We start from the raw sequence: 24124 nt of genomic DNA on the forward strand, positions 1-24124 counted from the left end.
ACTTTTCTTGTTGAGCCTTCAACGACCGAGATTAAGTCTCTAACAAACGGCTAAGATTAAAACATGACTTGGTCCGCCTTCTAAATCATTCTCACCCATATTTTGATTAATACCCATTAATATTTTAATTTCCCTAAGTTTAGACTTAGGAACTCAATTAAAAATATTAATTATTTTAATAAAATATGATCTGGGTGGAATTTCACCAAATGGTTTATGGGTTCTTTAGAACTCATGCACCTTAGCCCCTCCACCAATTTTCAAGGCTAGAGCACTTTCAATGCTCTACCAAAAACTAGGACGCACATGGTTGAGGTGGTTGCACTTAGGAGAGTACTGCTAAAACACCACCTACCACATGTCGATCAATATGTCTCCTTTCTGTGCCCTTTATGGTTATGATGCACTTTCATTCACTGACATGAATTTTGGAGAGAGCAAAGCCCCAAGCACTAGAGATTGGATCCTAGAGAGCCAAGAGATCCTCACGACTCTGAAGGATAATCTACAGATGGCACAAAATCAATAGAAAATGTACGCTGACCAATGCAAAGTTGAGAGCCAGTTTGAGATGGGTAATATGGTCTATCTACGCCTCCAACCGTACAGATAGTCATCACTCAAGCAGAAGGGGGCAAAAGGACTCAAACCGTTGTTCTATGGGCCATATAGAGTGACTAGGTGAGTTGGGGAGGTGGCCGACGAGTTGGAGGTCCCGCCAGGAAGCAAGGTGCACAATGTTCTCCACGTCTCATGCCTAAAAAAGGCACTAGAACAACAATCACGGCCAAAACTAAGCTGCCATGGTTGGATGATGAGGGCCATCTAGAGCTAATGTCGAAGGCCATTTTGGAGATGCATGAAAGGAAGCTCAGGAACACCACTGTCAGGGAGTTTTTGGTCAGGTGGAAAGATCTTCCTAAGGAGGATGCAACATGGGAAGGGAAGCAGGTGCTACAACATCAAATGTTGAAATTGCTTGAGGACAAGCAAATTTTGGCGGGGGGAACTGTAATATCCCCAAATTTATAAACTATATAGGAGGCATCGCAATTTTGGAAACTTTTGGTCTTGACAATAAATTTGGCATTAGCATCAAGTTTTAGGTTTTGACCTAGGAGGGGAAATATTCGGTTCTTTTGGGTTGTGGGGGCCAATAGAGGAAGTTTCATCCTAAAAGTGGCCTCCTAAGGAAAAATAATAAAATAAGAGTTATGAATATTGGAGGGAAATAAAAAACTACTTTTTTTCATTGTATTTTTGGCTTATCTCCTTATAAATTTACTCAAATTTGAAGCATAGACACCCATTGGATGTGGAATTAAATTCTGCATCTAATGAGTACCTATTATGCATTATTTTGAGAAGACCCGCATTAATAAAAATTGACGATAGATTAAAACTTATGTTGAGACACGTTTTTTAATGTATCTTCAAAATTTATCAATTTGGGTCTTCTCAAAAAGTATACATAATGGGTACTCATTAGATGCGGAATTTAATTCCGCATCCAACGAGTATCTACACTTGAAATTTGAGTAAGCCTATAAGGAGATAAACCAAAATACAATTAGAAAAAACAGTGCAGGATCATTTGTAAGTTTCGGCCCTCTAAGGCAATAACTTGTGGGTGAAGACTTATCATTATAGGATAGCAAAAAGATTGTTTTTTGATACATGACTATCTAGCCTTGTCTCTAAAGAGAACAACGAAGGATTGAAGTTATAATTGCCTACATTCTTATTACTTCAAAAGCAAGAAAGCTATCTCCACGACTCGGCCTCATTATGGCATTATTTTCTGAGGTCACATATCATCCTCTGTGGACCAACGAAGAAGAAAATCATTTGTCAAGGAGCAACAAAAGTTTATTAATTCGTTTGAGCTGGTTTTGAAGAAATTTGATAGACAAATCTATTCTTGCACTTTCGACCATCTTTTAGAACGTCTGAAGGTTGATTTATCCCTGCAGAAGATTCAGAAGTTCCAAACTTGAAATACCTTTGCGGCCTTCCTGTTAACCCTAAAATCCCGTTATATTCCTGGCATATTTTGGAACTCAAAAAATGGTACAAATCTGATCAAATGCAAGCAATTGAAGTTATGAACAATTTCATGGCATGTTTATCATCTATGTGGTCCATTTAAGGGCAAGACGAATACATATTGTTGATGGCATAAAAGGTCAACATACTATCTTATTACTATTGCAGTCCTAAGTTTTGATCTCTAACAATGTTTTTGGTCTTTCTCCTTGAGTTCACATCTGAAACGATTACAAACATGAGGCTAATTTTTGTGGCCTTTGAAAAAAATTTATTGAGCGTATCATCAAATCGATTTTATATTATTTAGTGAATTTTTCAAGTCCAGAATTGCCACCAATATCTTTTCTTGTACCTTAACATTTGCTATGAGAAAGATCTTGTTAGCGATGATATGGTTCTTGTCCAATGCTCTTGTAAAGTCTAGTGGAGGCAGAGTTTAATTTAAGATTAGAAACCTGGAGCGACTATATAGAAATTTGAAGCCTGCAACCTATATCGTTTAGTGAAATTGAACGCTAGTATTAATCTGGAATGAGCATAATCATATATAGGCACACAGATTAATAGCCTCCATTACCGGCAACGCCACGGGTTTACATAGCCTTTATCGTGTGATCTATAAGAACTCGCAACAACACTTGTCACTAGGAGCACGTGCATAGAACATACAATAAATTAACATGATATCAGAGCTAAGGTGAAGACAAAGCCCAAGCAAGAGCAAGAGCAAGAGCAACCACCGAAGGCTATTGAAGCAATCTCAAAGACCTCATGGGGTCCTCATCACACTTCCTCACTGAAGACAAGCTCCATCAGATGTTTGACCATCACGGATGGAAGATGTCTCTCGATCTGACATTAGAAGAGCGGGAAGTGTTGGACCATGTGAGATGCAAAATCGTTGAACCTCCATCAAATGCATCCGTTGTTGCTAGGAACAAGTGGACCAAGGGAGAAGTCAAAGCAAAGAAGATCATCCAGGACTCTATTGACAAGCGCCTACTGGCCTATGTTTCCGAGCTAACCACCTCCAAGGAAATCTACGATAAACTGGTAAGTTTATTTAAAGTTAATGATGCAAATCAAGTTTTGTTCCTTAAGAATAAGCTGAAAGAAATTAAGAAGGGCAAAGATGAGAGTATGCAAGCATACTTCTTAAGGATCACTGAGATCAAGAATGATCTCCTATCAATTGGGGAAGTCATTCATGATAGGGAACTAACCATCACAACTCTCGGAGGGCTCCCATCTAAATGGTATATATTCAGGACCACTCTTCTCAACAATAATGTAATTCCTGTATTTGAGGAATCGATGGCAAGAGCCATTCAAGAAGAAGCAAGGATGGAAGAGCAAGAAATGCCTGCACTTAGAGGCAATCCCACTGCATTCTCCTCTCATGCTAAAAGGAGAAACAATTCCGGGGCTAAATCTAAAGGAAAGGTCAGACCGAAGGGTGGAAGAAAAGGAAGATGTTACAATTGCAACAAAATGGACCACTATGCAAGGGAGTGCCCTGATAAAAAGGACTCACATCATGACGATGATCAAAATCACTCTCGAGGCAATCAAAGGAATGGCAGGTTCAATGGCAAAGGAAAGAGGAATGTCGGAAATCAAGGAAGTGGTCAACCCTCCAAAAAGGCAAGAAACTCCAAGTATGAATGTAACATTGTTAACAACAAGCAAGATGAATATTATCTACCAGCGGCCCTCTCTACTACTGCTCCCCCGAACTCACTAGGAAATTGGCTTATTGATAGTGGTGCCTCAAGGCACTTCACTAATTATAAAGAGGCTCTCTCTAATCTGATAGAGAAGGAGACCAACCTGGAAATTGTTCTTGGGGACAACTCAAAATATCCCGTGAAAGGCATAGGGAATGTCAGTCTTCAATTGAATCAGGGTAATACAATTCATTTGCAAGAAGTCTTATATGTACCTGATCTCAAAAAGAACCTGGTGTCTATTTCGGCAATGGAACACAAAGGCTACAAGGTGGCCTTCATCGATGGCAAGGTACATGTATGGAAAAAGAATTTTAAAGATGCTTTCACTCTTGGGTTTCAAGTTGATTCCTTATATCAGGTCGAAGGAAGTCCGTTGGGTGTCATGTCTTATGACACATCCCTTCAGTCCAAACTATGGCATCAGAGGTTTGCTCACCTTCATTATAAAGCTCTACCCGATGTGAGACAAATGATGACAGGGATGCCCGAGTTCAAAGTAGAGCAAGAAGGTCTATGTCTGGGATGTGTCGAAGGAAAGCTCCCCTCAAGTCATAGCAAGACCTCCAATATATTGCAGTTGGTTCACTCAAACATATCTGGTATAATGCTTGTGAACTCCTTAGGAGGATATTTATATTACCTCACTTTTACAGATGATTATTCTCGCAAGACTTGGATATACTTCTTGAAAAGGAAGAATAATGTGTTCTCCTAGTTTCGTCACTTCAAAGCCTTGATCAAGAATCATACCAAAAAGAAGATCAAGATCTTAAGGACTGATAATGGGACTGAGTATGAATCCAATGAGTTCCATGACTTTTGCAAAGAGGCTGGCATTAAGATAGAGACTACAACACCATATACTCCTGAGCAGAATGGTGTGGTGGAAAGGAAGAATCGTACGATTGTGGAAGTTGTCCATGCTATGCTCCATGATCAAAGGCTTCCAAAGTTTCTATGGGCCGAAGCTACGAATACCGCTGTATATGTGCAAAACCAATGCCCTCATCAAGCATTGGGTTCCAAGACTCCTGAAGAAATGTTCACTGGTAAGAAACCTGACGTATCTCATTTAGAATTTTTGGAAGTCCTATATATTTTCATGTGCCGAAAGAGAAAAAGAATAAATTGGGTGCATCTGGAAAGAAAGGAATCTTCGTGGGCTATAGTGAAAATACTAAGGGCTATAGAATCTATGTGGCTGGTCAAAGGGAAGTCAAGATTAGCCATGATGTCACCTTTGACAAAGATATGGCTCTTACCAAAGTTGAAAAATCTTCCTACTCTAAGGGAATCTAAAGAAGTTGACACTAGGCAACCGAAGGAAAAGGACGATGAGACAATGCCCGATGTGGAAGAACCTATGGATCCTATTGATCCCCCTTCGCAAGAGCCTTCCTCTTCTAGGAAGAGGCCTTCATGGCTCAGGGGGACACTTGATGATGCCGAAAGATACATTGCACCTAGCGGGACTTTCCGTGAGAGTAAGAAGTCAACCAGGTATTAGGGATACTTGACCATCATGAGCACGATTATTCAAAATGAGCCTTCGTCATTCGCAGACGCTGTCAAGCATCAAGTATGGAAGGATGCTATGACTGAGGAATATGAGTTCATCATGAAGAACGATGTCTGGGATGTGGTCCCCAAAGCCCAGGCCAAAGCAGTGGTCATTTCGAAATGGCTTTACAAGAGAAAGCATGGAGTTGATGGAAGTGCTGAAAAGTATAAGGCTCGTTTTGTCGCTCATGGCTTCTCTCAGAAGGAAGGTATAGACCTAAGTTGCAGGAAACATTGGAGAAGGGTCCGTTTCCGGCCGGAAACGAAACGAAAATGAGGAAACTCGTACCGTACAGCCTAGAAACGCATTTGCGGTCGTACTGGCCCATTTCTCGAGGAGGAAACGTGGCCATTATGGCCAGAAACGCGTTTCCAGGTCGTACGATGGAGTTTCCTCTTCTATATTGAATTTTTCTTTTATTTTATTTTTTTTCGCTTCTAATTTTTTATTGGGCGACTAAAATATCTTCTAGATGCCCCTCAAGTTATAAAAAAAAGGATTTTTTGAGTGGGGTAGCCTAATGTTCAAGCCTATGGTCCTAGTGTTGATATGCAGTTCATGGTAATGTTAAATTCTTATTTTTGACATTCTCCTCTATTTTTTATTTTCATCTTTTTACTTAAATTTTTAACATTACCATGAAATGATTAAGGATGTTTGAGAGTGGTTTTGCCCTCATTGGATTTCATATGGAGAAAGTAGAATTTTAGATTTCACTCAAAATCCAACAGACTTATCTGTTTTTCAGGATTGGGGGGATTGCAATGTTTCCATTGGATTTTGTCATGTACTAGGGTATGGAACTTGTATTTAATCAAGAGAACCAAGCCCTCTATGTAGGGGAGACTCCCAATAATCAAGAGCACGTAAGATACTAGGGTATGGAACTTGTATTTAATCAAGAGCACTAAGGTCGTTTGACTATGTAGGAGGAGACTCCCAATCAAGCACGAGACAAGAAATTAGAAATTTCTTGTGGCTGATTTTGGATATTGCTATTTTCATTATGTGATCATTCATGAGTAAATGTGATGTAAATTTAGAGACTTATATTTTATGCATTGACAATTTAATCATAATGTAATAAATTAGAATGTATCATATATGCTTTATGATTGCACATATTTCTTAAATGTCCTAATATATATTGCGTTTCCCCGTTTCCAAAATTTGGGGGGGTCATGTTTCGTACCCGTGCCCGTTTTGGAAACTCGTACCCGTTTCCCCATTTCGTGCAACTTAGGTATAGACTATGACGAGATATTTGCACCTGTTGCCCGATATAACACCATCCGCTCGATCATAGCCCTTGCTGCTTCGCAAGGATGGAACCTACACAAATGGATGTCAAGGCCGCACTCTTGCATGGTTTGATCAAAGAGGAAGTCTATGTGGAACAACCTGAAGGATTTGAGATTCATGATCGGGAATCTCATGTGTGCAGGTTGAAGAAAGCCCTCTATGGGCTGAAGCAAGCACCCCAAGCATGGTATGAGAGGATCAATAGCTATTTGATGAAGTTGGGATTCACTAGGAGTGAAGCCGACCCTGACCTTTACTTTAAAGTTGAAGATGAAAAACCTCTCATACTGGTGTTGTATGTTGACGACCTCTTTTTGACAGGTGCAGACCCTCTCATTCACAAATGTAAGAGGGAGTTGGCTTCTGAGTTTGAGATGAAGGACCTAGGACTGATGCACTATTTCCTAGGACTGGAAGTCTGGCAAAAGCCAGGGGAGATTTTCCTATCTCAAGGAAAATATGTGGTGAAGATATTAGAGAGATTTGGTATGGTGGACTGCAAGCCCATGACTACCCCGATGGAGCTTGACTTCAAGAAGTTAAGCGGTAGTGCTGCCGGACCTGTTTTACAAAATGCTACCGAGTATCATCAACTCATCGGAGCATTGATGTTCTTGGTGAACTCCCGTCCGGATATATGTTTTGCAGTCAACATGTTGAGTCAACATATGGTTGAGCCTCACCACACACATTGGATTGGTGCCAAGAATCTATTGAGATACCTTCGTGGCACAATCACTCATGGGTTGAGATACACTGCCGGAGATATGAGATTACATGGATATACCGATGCTGATTGGGCAGGCAGTGTGTTGGACCGAAAGGGCACTTTTAGGTGTTGTTTCTCTTTAGGATTTGCCTCGATATCCTGGATGAGCAGAAAGCAGAAGTCAGTGGCTTTGAGCACCGCTAAGGCAGAGTACATTGCTGCGAGTATGGCCTCTTGTGAGGCGGTCTGGGTGCAGAAGCTCTTCAGTGAGCTATTTGGATTTATATTCGATACTACTATGATCCTGTGTGACAACCAGAGCGAGATTCGTTTATCAAAGAATCCCATATTTCATGATCGCTCTAAACATATCGATATCAGGTACCACTATATCTGGGATATGGTGCAGCGAGAGGAATAAGTCTCCAACATATCGATACAGATGAGCAGGTTGTCGACATTTTGACGAAGCCCGTGGGAAAGGTCAAAATTCTTGACTTTCTGAGAACGACTTGGTATCGTTGAGAGACCCTCTTATGAGGGTCGTGTATGATGCATACATTGAGCTCTGGGAGCTCCGGGGGGCTTGGAGTACTTCTTGGAGCGACATGCGACCACAGGGTGACTCACCCTCCCCTAATGGTGCGCTATGTATAGGGTGAAAGGTTCAACCTTCCCCTGTGATACCCCGTGCCGACTTTGGGACAGGATGATTAGTTCTCCTGTCGAGGCATCCTACCCGTGAAGTCCGGGACTCATGGGAAGTACCTCTCATCTGATCAATGAGTAGGGAAATGGGGTTAGGGACCATTAGTAGTACTATCGATGGACGCATCGTTGTATCTACCGTACTCCCTATGCTAGGATGACCTCCACTGATCTGGGATCAATGATACTGATCTAGGATCAGTGAGAGTGGTATGACACACTCTGAGACTGACTTCGAGTTAGTGGAGGATGGTATGATACATCCTTGATCATTTCTTCTTCTTCATAGTTCAGCAGAGCCGAGCAGTGCATTTGATGGTAGAGATAGTACCGACGGTCAGACAGAGTAGCAGATGGAGTTCTCCCTAGTTGAGAGGGAGTGTTAAAATTGGCAACTAGGGCCAAACTCCATGTGGGTCATCTTATTTATGGCAGCTCATATTTTTCCTTGATTCATCTCATCCAGAGGTGGTGTAGGATTGATCTAACGATCATTGGATTCTAACAAGTATTTATGGAGATATGAATTTATTTGTATTTACTTGACAAATTGTCAAGGTCAACCAACTGCTAAATGTGTGGTACACATGCCCAGCACATCATATAAGTACAAGTGAGGTTGAGTCACTATTCACTCATCTCATCTCAACTCATCTTCTCTCTCCTCATCTCATTGGGCCAACGAAGGAGCAGCTTCTCTCACACGTGTAAGAAGAAGGACACATTTCTATTTAGCGCAGTGTTGACTTTTCTAGGGCTGTGTTGACCAAGTGTTGGACTGTTTTGAGAAGCGTTGACCACGGGCTGACCTGCGCATGCTATTTGGGTGTTGTGTTGACCAACATTGATAAAAGCGTTGACCGCAGACTGTTGATCTTTGACTGTTGTTTTGACCATTGACCAAGGGCTGTTTTGGGCTGCCAAAGTTTGTTGTTGAAGACCGAGTTCTTCAAGGTTGACTAGAAGTCAATCCGGGGCTATTTGACTAAATTTGACTCCGTTGCTTTAGAGTTTGCTGTTGCTCTCATAAAATTATAGATTTCTGAATTTGTACTATTTCTCTCTACTGAACTATTGAAGATTAAAAAAGAATTGATCAAAGGGTTTCCCCGCATTGGGGTTTGTCCCTGGCTAGCCGCCACATCTTGTGTCTCTTGTCTTGGCTTGTTTTCTGTCAATCTATTAATGTTCTATCAGCATTTTACTTTATGTTTATGTGATTGCTAAACAGTGGCTAATAAGAAGAAATCAAAGTAAACTGCACTAAGCATAGAACATACCATAAATTAACATATATCTATACGACAATCACTATTGGTTACAGTTTTGAAGCTAGGGTTTCAATTGTGTAAGTTGAAGTACTACACTGATTTTGACAGCAAGGGTTTCGATGAGCAGATTGAGCACATGAAAAATTAATTGACAGAGAGTATACTACAGTGTATTTTGTATTCGAGCACAGGTGGATATAGTCTGAAAATTGTGAAATGTGGTCTATCGGTTGATCAGCATGGCAGGGTGTTGCAAGGCAAGAGAGTGGAATCTATTTTAGGTTGGAGCTTGAGAACACTTCAAGGCAATAGGGTGGTTCTAGGGCAGGTTGGAGCCTGCACAAGGTGTTGGAGTGTCTGTCCAATTGTAGCTGGTAAACAAGGTGTTAAAGCATCTGTCAGGTTGGAGCCTGAAATCTGGGGCGCATTGGAGCATCCTTCTGGTTGCAGCTGGTAAACAAGGTGTAGGAGCGTCCTACAGGTTGGAGCTTGTAAATCAGGGTGTTGGAGCCTCTTTCAATTGCAGTTGAAAACTTGATGTAAATATTTTATAGACAAATAGTAAGAAACGTTCAATGGTTTTTGTCCTAGAGGGGTTTCCACCGAAAAATCTTTGTGTATACTATCTCTATTTGTCATATATTGTTGAATGTTGTTAATGATGTTTATGTTTATCTGATATTAATAACAATTAATGCTTTGTGAAATTAAAAATATACTAATTGATAAGAAATGTCGATTCACCCCTCTCAATATTTCCAACAACTAGCAACTAAAACGAGCCTTCGACAACTCACACTGGCTGAACTAGCTACATGCACTACCTAATTCGGCTTTCTCTCTACAAAATAATTCAGCCTCCTTTCTCTTCTCAGAATACTAGAATATAGGTGAAAATTCTCTCCTCAATATCTCTATTGAAACCTTGTTGTTGGTGTTCTCCATGCTATCATTGCGCCCTTGCTATCATTTCTATGTCTCAAATGTGTTCTCCAAGTGCCCCATCGATTTGCTTTTATAATCTCTCCTTGATGAATCAAAATCCACAATCTAACTCTAATCGATGGCTAAGATTATCTTGACCTCTTCTCATGACTTTTCTAGAAGTCATTAGAGAAAAATTGATTTGTCTCAATTAATCTGACCTAAGAAACTAGATTCGTCCTCCCCCCCTTCATGTCCTGAATCCCACGTGTCAGACATGATTCTCGAGGGACACATGTCCAATTCGTGGCTCGAGCATGTCCAAACATGTGGGACTCACGTGTTTGAGCATGTCCCGATTTTACGACACGTGTCCCTCTAGAAAAGCATGTCGCAGGCCTTTTTAAGCCCGATTTGGGCTGCTTTCTCCTCATTCTTGTGTCTCTCTTGTTGTGGGTGTGTGGGAATGAGTAGCAAAGGGTTTAGGAGTCTTTGGAGGTGATTCAAGCAACCGGTAAGTGCATTTTGCTTCCATTTTTTTTCCATTTTTGCTAAAGCAGTTTGTCTGTGCATTTTTTTTACATGCTAGTGCCTTTTTTCCTTATTTTTTTACAACATTCATGGCTCAATCAAGGGCAGTAGAGAAGGGGCAAAAGAAGGGGAAGAATGTCCCCATTGGTGATGCCCCTCCTATATCAGTTTCATCAAGGTCTGCAAGTGTTTTGTCTATTGGAAGTGGGGTTGCAACAACAACTTCAAATGTTGAGGGGAGAATAAATTTAGAAGGACAGCGGGCTCAAAAAAGTAAATATCCCTTGTGGAAGTATGTCATAAGATTTTACTTAATGAGAAAACTGCAGTTTCTTGTCTTTCTCCTATTGGATCATTGATGAATCTGTCACAATTGTATTTGTAATATGTATGCATAATGTTACAACTTGCAAATTTACAATGTAGAATCTAGATCTATGTCTGAATTTGTATCATGAATGAGAATTTTTGTAATATGAAATTATTGAAATATCTATTTAATATATATATATATATATATATATATAACGTGTCCTGTTTTAGGTGGTATACGTGCCCCGAGTCGGACAATCGAATTTGCGTGTCTTGCATGTCCTGTGTCGCCGTGTCTGGTGACTTATAATCTGACTTAATTAACCACTTTTTGTAGGACTTGGAGATAATTATCTTCCTGTGTTCCTTAGCCTCATAAACACCAATAGAAACTAGAACACCTGTTGAAGCTACAAAAACTAACACATTTCTTTCCAAATTAAAAAATTATTATTAAGTTATTACTAAATTGTTATTATAATATTTTAAAATTCATTTCATAATGGTCATTGTCTTTCCCTATTTATACACTGACTAGCACTCTTCGTACAATCATTCAAAGCTTTATGTCCCTGAAGATGGGTGAAGTGTTCACCTGTAACATTGAACGCCTCACTAAACTTACACCAGTATTCCAAAAGCTTTCATCATCAAAAAGCTGGCTTATATTTCCTATGCTTTCTAGTATGTACAACAATTATCTCGCTTTTTCAATTGATTTTTGTTACACTTTAATACTATTGCTTATTTGAATTGATATAATAGTAATGTTGGGGAGACAATCTTTTCACATTGTAACTTATGAACCCTATATACGGTACAAGCTTTGAATCTCCACACGCTTATTATGAATATCAAACATGAATAGTTTTGTTCCTGTACATTTCCAACCAAGAATTTGTAATGATAACTGGATGCTAATTCAGAGGCATTTTGTTCAACTGCTTAGGGATACAGGATCATGTACTCCCCTCTATGTAGTATGTACTATCTTCTGAAGCACATTAACAGCTATCCAATATCATTTGTTCAAATTAAAGCCAAAACCAATTCACAGTGGAAACATTATTAGAACAATTCAATAAATGCAGCTGGTCCCCATACCATATAATGCATACTCATAGTCTACTTTGAATTGATCAATAACTAATGAGCATTCTATGTTTACTGTTGTAAAGAACTGAAAAGAAATACTGACTTAGCCATTTGGCTCGATGAGAGTTCAAGAGCAAGAAGAGTTGCCAATGCACCACCTAAACTATGTCCAGTCACATAAACATGCCACTTGGATGTCTTGCCTTCTTCACCTTCCCTACAAGCACAAGTGGATATCAGTCTAAATGCTTAAGGAATTAAAATAAAAATAAGATAATTTGAACTCCAAGAAACATTACTTTACTCAATTGCAGGAAATTAACAAAGGAAAGTACAGCATCTGTTTATGTTGATATTTACTTTTAATGCCAATTGTGACCTACCAGGTCTGTAGGACCTGTTCATAGAATCAAAACTCAATGTGATCAAGGAACTGTTTGATCAAGGTTACAGCAGCAAGAAAAGATTCAGGACTCTATAAAAAATGTTTTCAACTATACTATACAAACTAATATCTAGGCACAAAATTCTAGTAAAAAAACTTCTCTCGGAGCCACTTCTCCCAGACCCATCGTGCTGCTAAAATGGTGTTCCATTTTGATCCAGACTGAATAAAGTGTAAGGGATTCAGAGTATCTAATCTTGAACTTCAGAAGGTAACAAAAGATGTCTAATCTTTCAGCCGGTAAGAGAAGCCTTTGCCAAAATTAGAAAGTAAATATCAGAAATGCCAATCAGATTCAAAAATTTGGCCAAGCTCAGAATAACAGTAAGAAAGAGAAACCATGAACATAATGGACCTTTCTGCTAATCTCGAATACACTAAATGGTTATTGCAACACTATATGCCACCAAAACAGCCTTTGCTTAAGCTTTCATCTGATTTTCTTTTATTTGCTTCAAAATTTAGAAAGTTTTAATTTCTTTCATAAAATCTCCCATTTCAGATATATATACACTTAGACTATCCACTTATTTGTAGCATATAAAATATAGCAAAGCATAATTTGAAGACATATACCTCATTCCCTAGCAAATTGGACACTAATTAGCTTAGTTGCCCAGGTTCAAGTGATCATGTAGTGTTCTGACCACAGATGTTACCAAAGGACACCATACAGTGCATATTGGAAAAGAATGAGGAAGATTTTATTTTTTGTGCCACTCATTTCAATCATTCTCTGTTCCAGGCACTGTTTGAGAAGACCAAAGAGGAGTGTGGGTTGCATCACCTGATGGACATATCCTTCCCTTTGACAAAGCCCAAAGGTGTCTAGAAGGAAGTAGAACCAACTTCTCTCATAGGATAAGTAGTATCATCATCAAGTTCCACACTCATGCCTCCCTTTTGTTCACTAGGATAAGTAGGATCGTCACCAAGTTCTACACTCATGCCTCCCTTTTTCCGGGACTATGGCTAAGACTGAAAAAGAGAATGCTAAGGAATACATCCAAAGATTTGACAACAATATTAGGTAGATCCCTGATAGATTCAAACCTAATGATGCTATTATCCTTAAAAGGTTTATCAAATCATCCTGTGGGCACTTAACATATGCTCTTAGAGACGAAAAGCCCAAGACCTTGGCTGAAGCTAAAGAAACTCTTATTCAAGTTGAACAAAACATAAATAATGCATATATTGAAAAGTACAACATCCCTAGGGCTAAGGTTGAGATCAAGTCAAAATCAATGTCAACAACTCAAATTGAGGAATTGGTTTTGTCCTTGGTCAAACATGTTGGCAAGCTGCCTGAGGATGTTAATATTGGTCAAAAATCCATCATGAATAGGTTGACTACTGTTGAAAAGGAGATCGCATCAAAATAGAATTATCCTCCTACGAATCAATTTAACAAGGGTGAAATGTTCCAAATATAAAATTTTCTAGAAAATAACTTCAGAAATTGTAAGCCGTTAACTCCATAAACAATTTGCACAAATCGAACCACAAATTTCACAGAAAAACAAAAATACAATCTGCAACTGAAGAATAAACAAGATAATCATGCAGAAGAACTCAGCCTTATTTTATTAATATATAAATACGCTGGTACAAGGTGTGGAAATTCCTAGATATAACAATCTTAGGAATCCTACAGCAACCAGCTGAATCTACTTCACCAAGATTATATATTACATTACAAACTTATTTCAGATTTCTTCCTGAAATATTGAAGTAAATTATTGCAGCAGCCTACACCAAATTAAATATGATTTTGAAACATAGACACTGGGCAAGGAAAATAGAAACACATAGGACACCGTTATTTTTGGACAATAGTCCCCGGAAAAATGCAATGCGGAAAAATCGGTGCAGCAACTCTGAGGGTTTTATTATTATGCAAGAGAAAATCTGAGTACAATTCTTGGATGCTCAACTAGCAATCCGATACAAAGAGAATGTTGAACAAAACACTGGTGAAATGATCTCACCCTGTCACTGAGAGAATTAGTGAATGATCCTGTTGAACTGGAGGCTCTACGTAGCTTTTGCGCAAAACTGCGTCACACCCGGGAGTTTCTGCGTCACCCTTGTTGGGTATTACGTTGCCTCTCTTCTGGATCCTCTGCTCGCTGAGAAAATCGAACTTTTGCCTCCCGGACTCTGTTGATTTGGGGTATATTTGGATGTGCTCTAGCCACGAAAATTGGTGGAGAGGCTATAGCACATGAGATCTCCAAGACTCAGAAATGGTTTGGGCAGAATCTAACCAGTTTGAGAGATATTAAAATAATTAATATTTTTAATGGAGTTCCTAAGTCTAAACTTAGGAAAAATAAAATACTAATGTAAATTAATATAAAACTAAGTTAGAATGGTCCAAAAGTCATGGATCAAGCCAAATCTAATCTTAGCCGTTTATTAAAGATTTAATCTCAGTCGTTGATGGACCAATGAGAAAAATATAAGAGGAGGCTTGAGGGACAGTTGGAGAATACACCAAGAGAGATCAAGAACTCGATCTTTTGGGGCAGGGTTTGCTAAGGAAATTGACTGAGTGATCAAATTTGCAGCTGAGGGGCAGTGAATACATAGAAGAGAGACAGAGTTAGAACCGGGAGCATCAACGCAGACGCTAGGAGAGGGTTGATGCAGAGCCAGCTAGAGGCCACGCAGAGGCAGCCAAGAGTTGCGCAAAGCCTAAGGATGGCCAGCATGTGAGACGCAAAGGCTTGAGAGGCTAACGCAGAGCCCTGAGAGGCTGACACTAGGCCAGACAGGTTGACGCTAGGCTAGAGAGGCTGAGGCAGACACTAGAGGCAACACTGGGAGATTTCGTGGGACAAATTGGAGCTGGAGAGCTGGATAGGGTGACGCATTCCCTATCAGGGTGACGCAGAACAGCAGAAAGTTGTATTGTTGTTGTGGGATCGTTTGTTCAGTGATTTAGCTGGAATATCTGTCTCCGACTAAGCGGTACTACTGCCGAGGGCATTCTCTGTTGGGTGAGCCATTTCTGGCACCCTGGTTGTATTATGAAACTGCATAATAATAAAACGCTCTGAATAGCTGCACCGGTTTTCACGCATTGGATTTTTCCGGGAACATTAGTCCATAAACAACAGTGTCACTTGTGTGCTTGTTTCTTTTAGTTGAAGATTTGTATATGTTGATACTGTACTTGTATTTATTTTCAATATTTACATGGTAAATAACTTGTTAAGTAAATGAACAAGTAGGAAGAAATAAATCATATAGTACAGGAAGAATTTCTAACGGTTAGACTTAGAAATTCCAAGATGGTATCAGAGCGTGGTTGCAGATCACAGGATAACTGAAGGCATCAACTGAGCAGAACAACAACAAAGGAAACAACTGTCCCGAGTGACAGAAGTTGTTCCTAGAAAAAAGCAACAAGGAAGGAATGATGTTGAGAACCTGCGTCATCAGTTCGAGCCAAGAGGAGGATCAGTGCTGAGGCAGACAGGAGCAACCTAACCTCAGCAGTGCCCGATCATCTTTCTCAATTAGGAAGGATAGACACTGTGGCCAGGAGGTGCAGATTGTGTCAGTGTCGAGATTGCGCAGAGCCCAGAGGCTCTAACCTCTCAGATTGTTGGGGCATAGGAGGTTGTGGGTAAGTTGCGGAGCGAAACTGGTGGGATACTGTGATCAGAACAATACCTAATAGGGCAAGACCAAGGAGGAGGGAGTTGCTGCCGAGGATTTCTAGCCAAGAAATCCAGATCAATGGTGCAGCTGCACAAACGATCGAAGTGGCGCATCTCGACATTGGCAAAGGGATTTCCAAAAGGGAAATCGAGGCTCAGAAGGAATCAAACTGAGAACTTCCAGACGGGAAGTAGAGAGATTTGAAAGAGTGGAAAGAGGAGCAGCGAAATGGGAGTGAATGGGCTAAGAGATCACGATAGACTAGACGGAGCTTCAAACATCGTAGTCTAGAAGGCCAGGATCTTGTCCATTCTAGACAGGCATCGCATCAAACAATTTTCCTTCAAAATGATAGCGATCCCGATTGACCCAACTGAAAATGATAAGTACAAGGAGGCAATGGCCAAGGCAAAGTGCATCATCCTTGATGGTGTCAAAGATCATGTGGTGCCACATATTGCTGAGAAGCAAACGGCAAATGAGATGTGAGAGGCCCTGAAGAAATTGTACCAGCATACTTCTGTGTAGAGGAGGATGTTACTTGAAAATTAGTTGCGGTCATATTAGATGCAGTAGGGAGAGCAGATAGATGTCTTCCTCAGTGGATTGAAGGAGACTCGTGATCAGCTAACTTCCATAGGGGCCACACCGAATCAAGATCTGATGGTGAGGACCGCATTGAACGCAATTTTAGATGTAGAAATTTTTCATTTCACACCCCGGTTTTCAGTTTCTCCTTATTTCTCCCATATAGTTAAATGTCCTTTCCCATAACCATACATTTAACAAGCTGGAAAAAATAAATTTGCTGAAAACACAAATTCTGGAAATTTTACAGAATGCTGGAAATTGCAGAAATAAAATCAGCAGTAATAAACAGCCATTAAAACACATTTAAACACTGAGATTTTTGGTTAATGTGACCCTGGAAAAACCCCCTACAACTCTTGGGGAAAACCAGTTTGAGAGCTCTTCTTTATTTCTGGAAAATGCCTTTTTTACAGTAAGAGAAATATTCAGCAAAAATCAGCAAGCAAACTTTTATAACTTATCTCAGCCTTGCTGAAACTCAGTCTTGCTGAAACTCCGCCTTGCTGAAACTCCGCCTTGCTGAAACTCCGCTGTACAGACTTGCTGAAACTCAGCCTTGCTGAAACTCCGCCCTGCTGAAACTTCGTTGTACAGACTTGCTGAAACTCCGCTGCTGAAACTCCACTCTGCTGAAACTACGCTCTGCTGAAACTCCGCTGCAGAAACTCCGCAGCTCATTGTCCAGAAATCTCCCTTGCTCTCTTGCTCTCCTTCTCTCAATCTGCTCATGAAAGAATGAATGACCTTTTCCTCCTTTAATATAATCCCAAATGACTTTTGGGTGATCCAAGTGACTTTTGGGTGATCCCTAAATCCAATGGCTGAAATAGATTGAGATCTAAGGTTGAGACTAAATGCTCATTTAAATCTCACTTTTTATTTTTTAATTCACCCCACTTTAATAAAGACCCACTTAGTCATTTATTTCCAAAGTCACTTTTCCTTTCTAATTTTTCATTGACTTTATAAAAGTCACTTTAAAATTAGACTTAGTAACTTTATCACTTAAAGTCACTTTTAAATTAGATTTAACTTTATAAAATTATAAAGCCACTTTAGGAGAAAAATTAAATTCTTTTGGACACTTTTCCCTAGGCCAAAGATCAAAGCCTAAGGGAACCACCTGTCCTCCGGTACCAAAGTTCAACACTCCCTCTTACCGAGGAAGGTGTTCCTCACCACACCCATCTTGTCTCTAAAGTAGACATGCTTGCCCCGTGGTAAGGCTTTGGTAAGAATATCTGCAACTTGCTCATCAGTGGAAATATACTCAAGCTTCACAGCTCCCTTCTTAACATAGTCTCTGATGAAATGATATCTGATCCCGATATGCTTTGACTTGTCGTGAAATACTGGATTCTCCGTGAGTTTAATGCAACTCTGATTATCAAAGTAAATCACTGAAGGTCTCAACGGCTGACCAAATAAGCCAAACAACATCTTGCGAAGCCAGATAGCCTCACAACTAGCTAGACTGGCTGCCATATACTCTGCTTCCGCTGAACTCAGTGCCACTGACTGCTGCTTCCGGCTGAACAATGACACTACTGCTGAACCCAACCCAAAACAGCACCCTGAAGTGCTCTTCCTATCAGAAGCACAACTTGCCCAATCAGAATCAGTGTATCCTGCCAATCTCCATCTCCCTGCCTGTAGTCCAAACCATAATCCACTGTCCCCTGCAAGTACCGCAAAATGTGTTTTGCAGCCACCCAGTGAACCTTCCTAGGCTCACACATAAACTGACTCATCGTGTTGACTGCAAAACAGATATCTGGTCTAATGTTGACCACATACATCAAGGAACCAATCAGCTGCCTGTACAATGTGGGATCCACCAACTCGGAATCCGAAGCATGAAGCTTCTTCCAGTTGGTGATCATCGGTGTCGACATGGGTCTACAATCCTCCATGTGGAATCTGCTAAGGATGTCCACAATATACTTCCCCTGCCCCAGGAAGAAATGCCCCTCCTCCTGCCACACCTCCAAGCCCAAAAAGTAATGCATCAAGCCGATGTCCTTCATCTCAAACTCCGTCGCAAGATCTCTCTTGCAGTGCTCTATGAGTCTCTCTACACCTGTAATGACCAAGTCATCCACATACAGCACCAGAATGAGAGGCTCCTCACCAATCACAATAAAATAAAGGTTCAGATCTGCCTCACTCTTTGTGAAACCCATCCCCTGCAAATATGTATCTATCCTGGAGTACCAAGCTCTGGGAGCTTGCTTCAGGCCATAAAGGGCCTTCTTCAGTCTGCACACATGGGACTCCTTCCCATGCACCTCAAAGCCCTGTGGCTGCTCAATGTACACCTCCTCCTATATGAAGCCATTGAGAAATGCAGTCTTCACATCCATCTGGTGGATCTTCCAACCCATCTCTACTGCTATCAATATAGTGGAGCGGATCGAAGTATATTGAGCCACGGAAGCGAAGGTCTCCTCATAATCAACTCCCTCTACCTGGGAGAACCCTCTAGCCACAAACCTTGCTTTGAATTTCTCAATGCTGCCATCTGCAGCATGCTTTACCTTGTAAAGCCATCTGGAAGTAACCACGGATTTGCCCTCAGGCATCGGCACCACCTCCCAAACATCATTCTTCATGATAGAAGAATACTCCTCTTGCATGGCCTCTCTCCAGACCTGCTGGCTAGTTGCCTCCTCATAGCTAGAAGGCTCAAAGTCAAGGATGCTAGTAACCATCGCCATATAGCTACAAAACCTCTCAGGTGGTCTACTCTCTCTGACCGGCCTCTTCGGCTCAGCAATAGATGAGGAATCTCTCAAGGTGTCCTGAAGCCACTTGGGCTTCCTCTTCCCTGAGCGCACTTCTTCCACCGGAGAATGAAACTCCTCCTCATCATCATCAGGAGCCTGAACTCCTGACTGTTTGTCTGCTGTCCCCCTGCCTGCACCTGAACCTGTAGAAGCTGAGGTACCATGTGAACTATCCATCAATGGACTCCCTAGTGAACTGCTATGTGAACTACTCTGCATGCTGCCCGGAGCACCACCCCTCTGGCTCGGTGAGCCACTGCTCACTGACGGACCTGACATCCTCATAGATGTACCTCCTGATCCCTACCCATTGGATCCCTGCGACTGACTCAACTACTGCTGAGGGTCTGGCTGATCCAGATACTCTAACTCTCGTGACCTCCTAAAGGCCCTGTCCTCCTCGAACTTCACATCCTGTCTGACAACAAATCTCCTCTGTGCAGGAATGTAAATCCGAAAGGCCTTTGAGGTCTCATTATAGCCCACAAAGATACCCTTCTCTGCGGTGGGCTCTAGTTTGGTCCTCTTCTCCTTGGGTATATAGGAGTATGTAATTCATCCAAAGATATGAAGATGACCAATATCAGGCTTCTTCCCAGAGAAAGCCTCCTCCGGAGTCATGTGCCCCAAGGCACGATGCGGACTCCTGTTCTACAAGTAAACAGTTATGTTGCAGGCCTCTGCACACAAGAACAATGGCAACCCCTGATCATGTAACATGGCTTTGGCAGCCCCTATGATGGATCTGTTCTTCCTCTCTGCAACCCCGTTCTGCTGGGGGTTGTAAGGAACAGTGAACTCCCTCCTAATGCCTGCCTCCGCACAATAGTCAACAAACTCTCCAAGGGTGTACTCTCCTCCATTGTCCGACCTCAGGGACTTGATCTTTCGACCTATCTGTGTCTCCACAAGAGCTCTGAACTCCTGAAACCGCTTGAAGACCTCACTCTTGGTCTTCAAAAAATAAATCCAGATCCTCCTGGAGTGATCATCAATGAATAAAACATAGTACTCATATCCACTCAAGGGAACATGAGACATCCGACCGCTCACATCAGAATGAATCAAATCAAGTATCCCAGTCGCTCTGCTGTCATTGCTGGGAAAAGGGGATTTGGCAAACTTGCCCATCGCACAACCTCTGCAAGTATCAAAGTGATCAGTACTAAAATCTGGCACACCTATAGTGATCTCCCACAATGTCCTCAAGGCTCCATGATACATATGTCCCATCCTGCGGTGCCAAATCTCACACAGCCCAGAACTGCTAGCTCTGCTGTCGATACTACTGCTCGATGCCAAAAGGGGCTGGAATGCAAACTTGTACACCTTTGCATGGCGTACACCTATCACTCTAGCTGAATCAGCTGGAGTGCCCCTGGGATACATCAACACCTATCCTCCCTTGAACAGTACCTCATATCCTCTGTCCTCCAAAGCTGAGATGCATATGAGGTTCTTCCTCATCCCTGGCACATAAAGAACATCTTACACTTTCAAGGGAGGTTTGGACTCCCTCTGAAATGTCAGTGTCCCCACCCCGACTGCTCTAACAACTCTGTCATCACCGAGTACTACCTCTATATCAGTGCCACTCTCTGAAAGTTCTGAGAAGTACTCACAGAATCCTGTCATGTGACGTGAAGCCCCACTGTCCACATACCAGATACCTGAAGATGCTCCGCTAATCGAGGGAAAAGCATGCTCCCTCTGAACCTGTGTGGCAGGTGATCCTGCACTAGAGGACTCACACGTAGTGAACGCAAACTCCCGGTCAAAACGACCTGCAAAGTCCTCAATCTTTGTTGAAGCTGCCACGTCCTGGTTCTTCCCCTTCTTCTTCTTCTTCTCCGGACACACAACTGCATAGTGTCCCATTTTTTGACAATTCCAACACTTCGCCTTGGAATAGTCCTTCTATGTGTTCCCCTGTTTACCTTTACCTTTGCCTTTGCCCCCACCACTGCTTATGGAAGCCTGCTTCTTCCCTTTGCCTTTCTTGCCTCCTGCCACCAGTGCTACATCCTCGTCCTGCTCAACTGGCTTGGCTGCCCCAAGCTGACCTTTCCTGATCTTTGTCTGAATGCAATCATCCCAAAACCTCTCCCATGTGGGAAGGGTCCATGTGCACAAACCCCATCAGCAAAGTTCAACCATGAACGGGGGAGGCCATTCACTGCAATTCGCACCAACTCAGTGGGTGGAATGGCCTCTCCAATCGTTGCCAACTCATCTCTCACATTAGTAATCTTTGTGAGATATCCAGCTGCACTATCATTACCCATCTTAATGTTCTTCAGCTTCTCCTTCAGGACCATCTTCCGGTTCTCATTGATACTCTGGTAGAGATTGGACAATGTTGTCCACATCTCATGGGCATTGCTCTTTCCTCTCACATGGGGAATGCAATGGTCTTTGATTCCATCTAGAATCAGCCTCTTACCCTTGTTGTTCTTTTTATTATAAGCTGTCAACTGAGTAGCATCAGTAGGCAAAACAACAGGGTTTTGTGTGGTATGCACCATGATATCCCACACTTCTGCCGCCTCAAAGATACTCTGCATTCTCTCCTTCCAAACGTTGTACTTTGTATGCCCATCCAGCCTATCCTCCACCCTCAATCCCAATGACATCCTGTTGTCCTAAAACTGAAAAATAACACTGCTGTAGTAAAGATAACACTGTTGTTTATGGAAAAAATCAGCTTGCTGGAATTTTCTGAGTGAAAAATCAGCAGCTGTAATTTTTCCTTCTGCTGTCCCAAACTGTCCTTCAGCACTCAAGCTCTGATACCATATAGAAATTTCTCATTTCCCACCCCGGTTTTCAGTTTCTCCTTATTTCTCCCATATAGTTAAATGCCCTTTCCCATAACCATACATTTAACAAGCTGGAAAAAATAAATTTGCTGAAAACACAAATTCTGGAAATTTTACAGAATGCTGAAAATTGCAAAAATAAAATCAGGAATAATAAACAGCCATTAAAACACATTTAAACATTGAGATTTTTGGTCAATGTGACCCTGAAAAAACCCCCTACAACTCTTGGGGAAAACCAATTTGAGAGCTCTTCTTTATTTCTAGAAAATGCCTTTTTTACAGTAAGAGAAATATTCAGCAAAAATCAGCAAGCAAAATTTTACAACTTATCTCAGCCTTTTGAATCATTGACCGGAGAATCCACAGTTTTATCATTTTTGAACCAACGTTTCAAATCCCAAATGGGATCCATCTTCAGGATGAGAGAATGATGATGACAGAAGAGCAGCGGAGGAATAATAAATAGTGATGAGGATAAAACATTTTGGAATAACAAACTTGTCGGCTGAATTAATAATTTTTAATTATTTTTAATTAATTTTTATTTTTATTTTTTATATAATTTAATATTAATTTGTTTTTAAAATTTTAATATATTAATTTGTTTTGTTAATATTATATATATAATATTAATATGTTTTTTAAAATTTTTATTTTGTTTTAATATATAATATTAATATGTTTAAAATTATTATTATTTTTTTTTTTTTTTGATAAATAATATTAATTCTAATAAGAAATTAATTCCTAAATAATTTAATTAAATTATTAATAATATTAATTATATTAATTACATTATTAATATATTATTAATATTAATTAAATCGATTATATTAATATTAATATTAATATATTAATTAATAATATAATAATATTAATATTATTATATTAATCCGCCTTGCTGAAACTCCGCCCTGCTGAAACTCCGTTGTACAGACTTGCTGAAACTCAGCCTTGCTGAAACTCCGCCCTGCTGAAACTTCGCTGTACAGACTTGCTGAAACTCCGCCGCTGCTGAAACTCCGCTCTGCTGAAACTCTGCTGCAGAAACTCCGCAGCTCACTGTCCAGAAATCTCCCTTGCTCTCTTGCTCTCCTTCTCTCAATCTGCTCATGAAAGAATAAATGACCTTTTCCTCATTTTCCTCCTTTAATCTAACCCCAAGTGACTTTTGGGTGATCCCTAAATCCAATGGCTGAAATAGATTGAGATCTAAAGTTGAGATTAAATGCTCATTTAAATCTCACTTTTTATTTTTTAATTCACCCCACTTTAATAAAGACCCACTTAGTCATTTATTTCCAAAGTCACTTTTCTTTTCTAATTTTTCATTGACTTTATAAAAGTCACTGTAAAATTAGACTTAGTAACTTTATCACTTAAAGTCACTTTTAAATTAGATTTAACTTTATAAAATTATAAAGTCACTTTAGGAGAAAAATTAAATTCTTTTGGACACTTTTCCCTAGGCCAAAGATCAAAGCCTAAGGGACCATCTGTCCTCCGGTACCAAATTTCAACATTAGAGGATTGGGAGGTATTTGTCCAAAGCATACTGGGCAGAACAAGCCTTCCAGATTGGGAGGAACTGTGGGCGGCTCTTCGTCAAGAAGAGA

General features: G+C 40.6%; 1 protein-coding gene across 3 annotated transcripts in view; it reads right to left on the reverse strand.

The window, feature by feature from the left end:
• The window catches only part of LOC149211970 (putative triglyceride lipase), a 532620-nt gene that overhangs the window by 177038 nt on the left and 331458 nt on the right, over positions 1–24124 (reverse strand). For all 3 annotated transcript variants that reach the window (XM_089391636.1, XM_089391634.1, XM_089391635.1), the window contains exon 13: positions 12296–12409. In XM_089391636.1, coding sequence (XP_089247762.1) covers positions 12296–12409 — 114 coding nt within the window. The remainder of the gene's footprint in view (positions 1–12295; positions 12410–24124) is intronic.

This window comes from Pinus tabuliformis, chromosome 1_1 (genome assembly GCF_031772625.1).
Source record: "Pinus tabuliformis cultivar Carrire ecotype Pingquan chromosome 1_1, CPIR1, whole genome shotgun sequence".
Classification (NCBI taxonomy): domain Eukaryota; kingdom Viridiplantae; phylum Streptophyta; class Pinopsida; order Pinales; family Pinaceae; genus Pinus; species Pinus tabuliformis.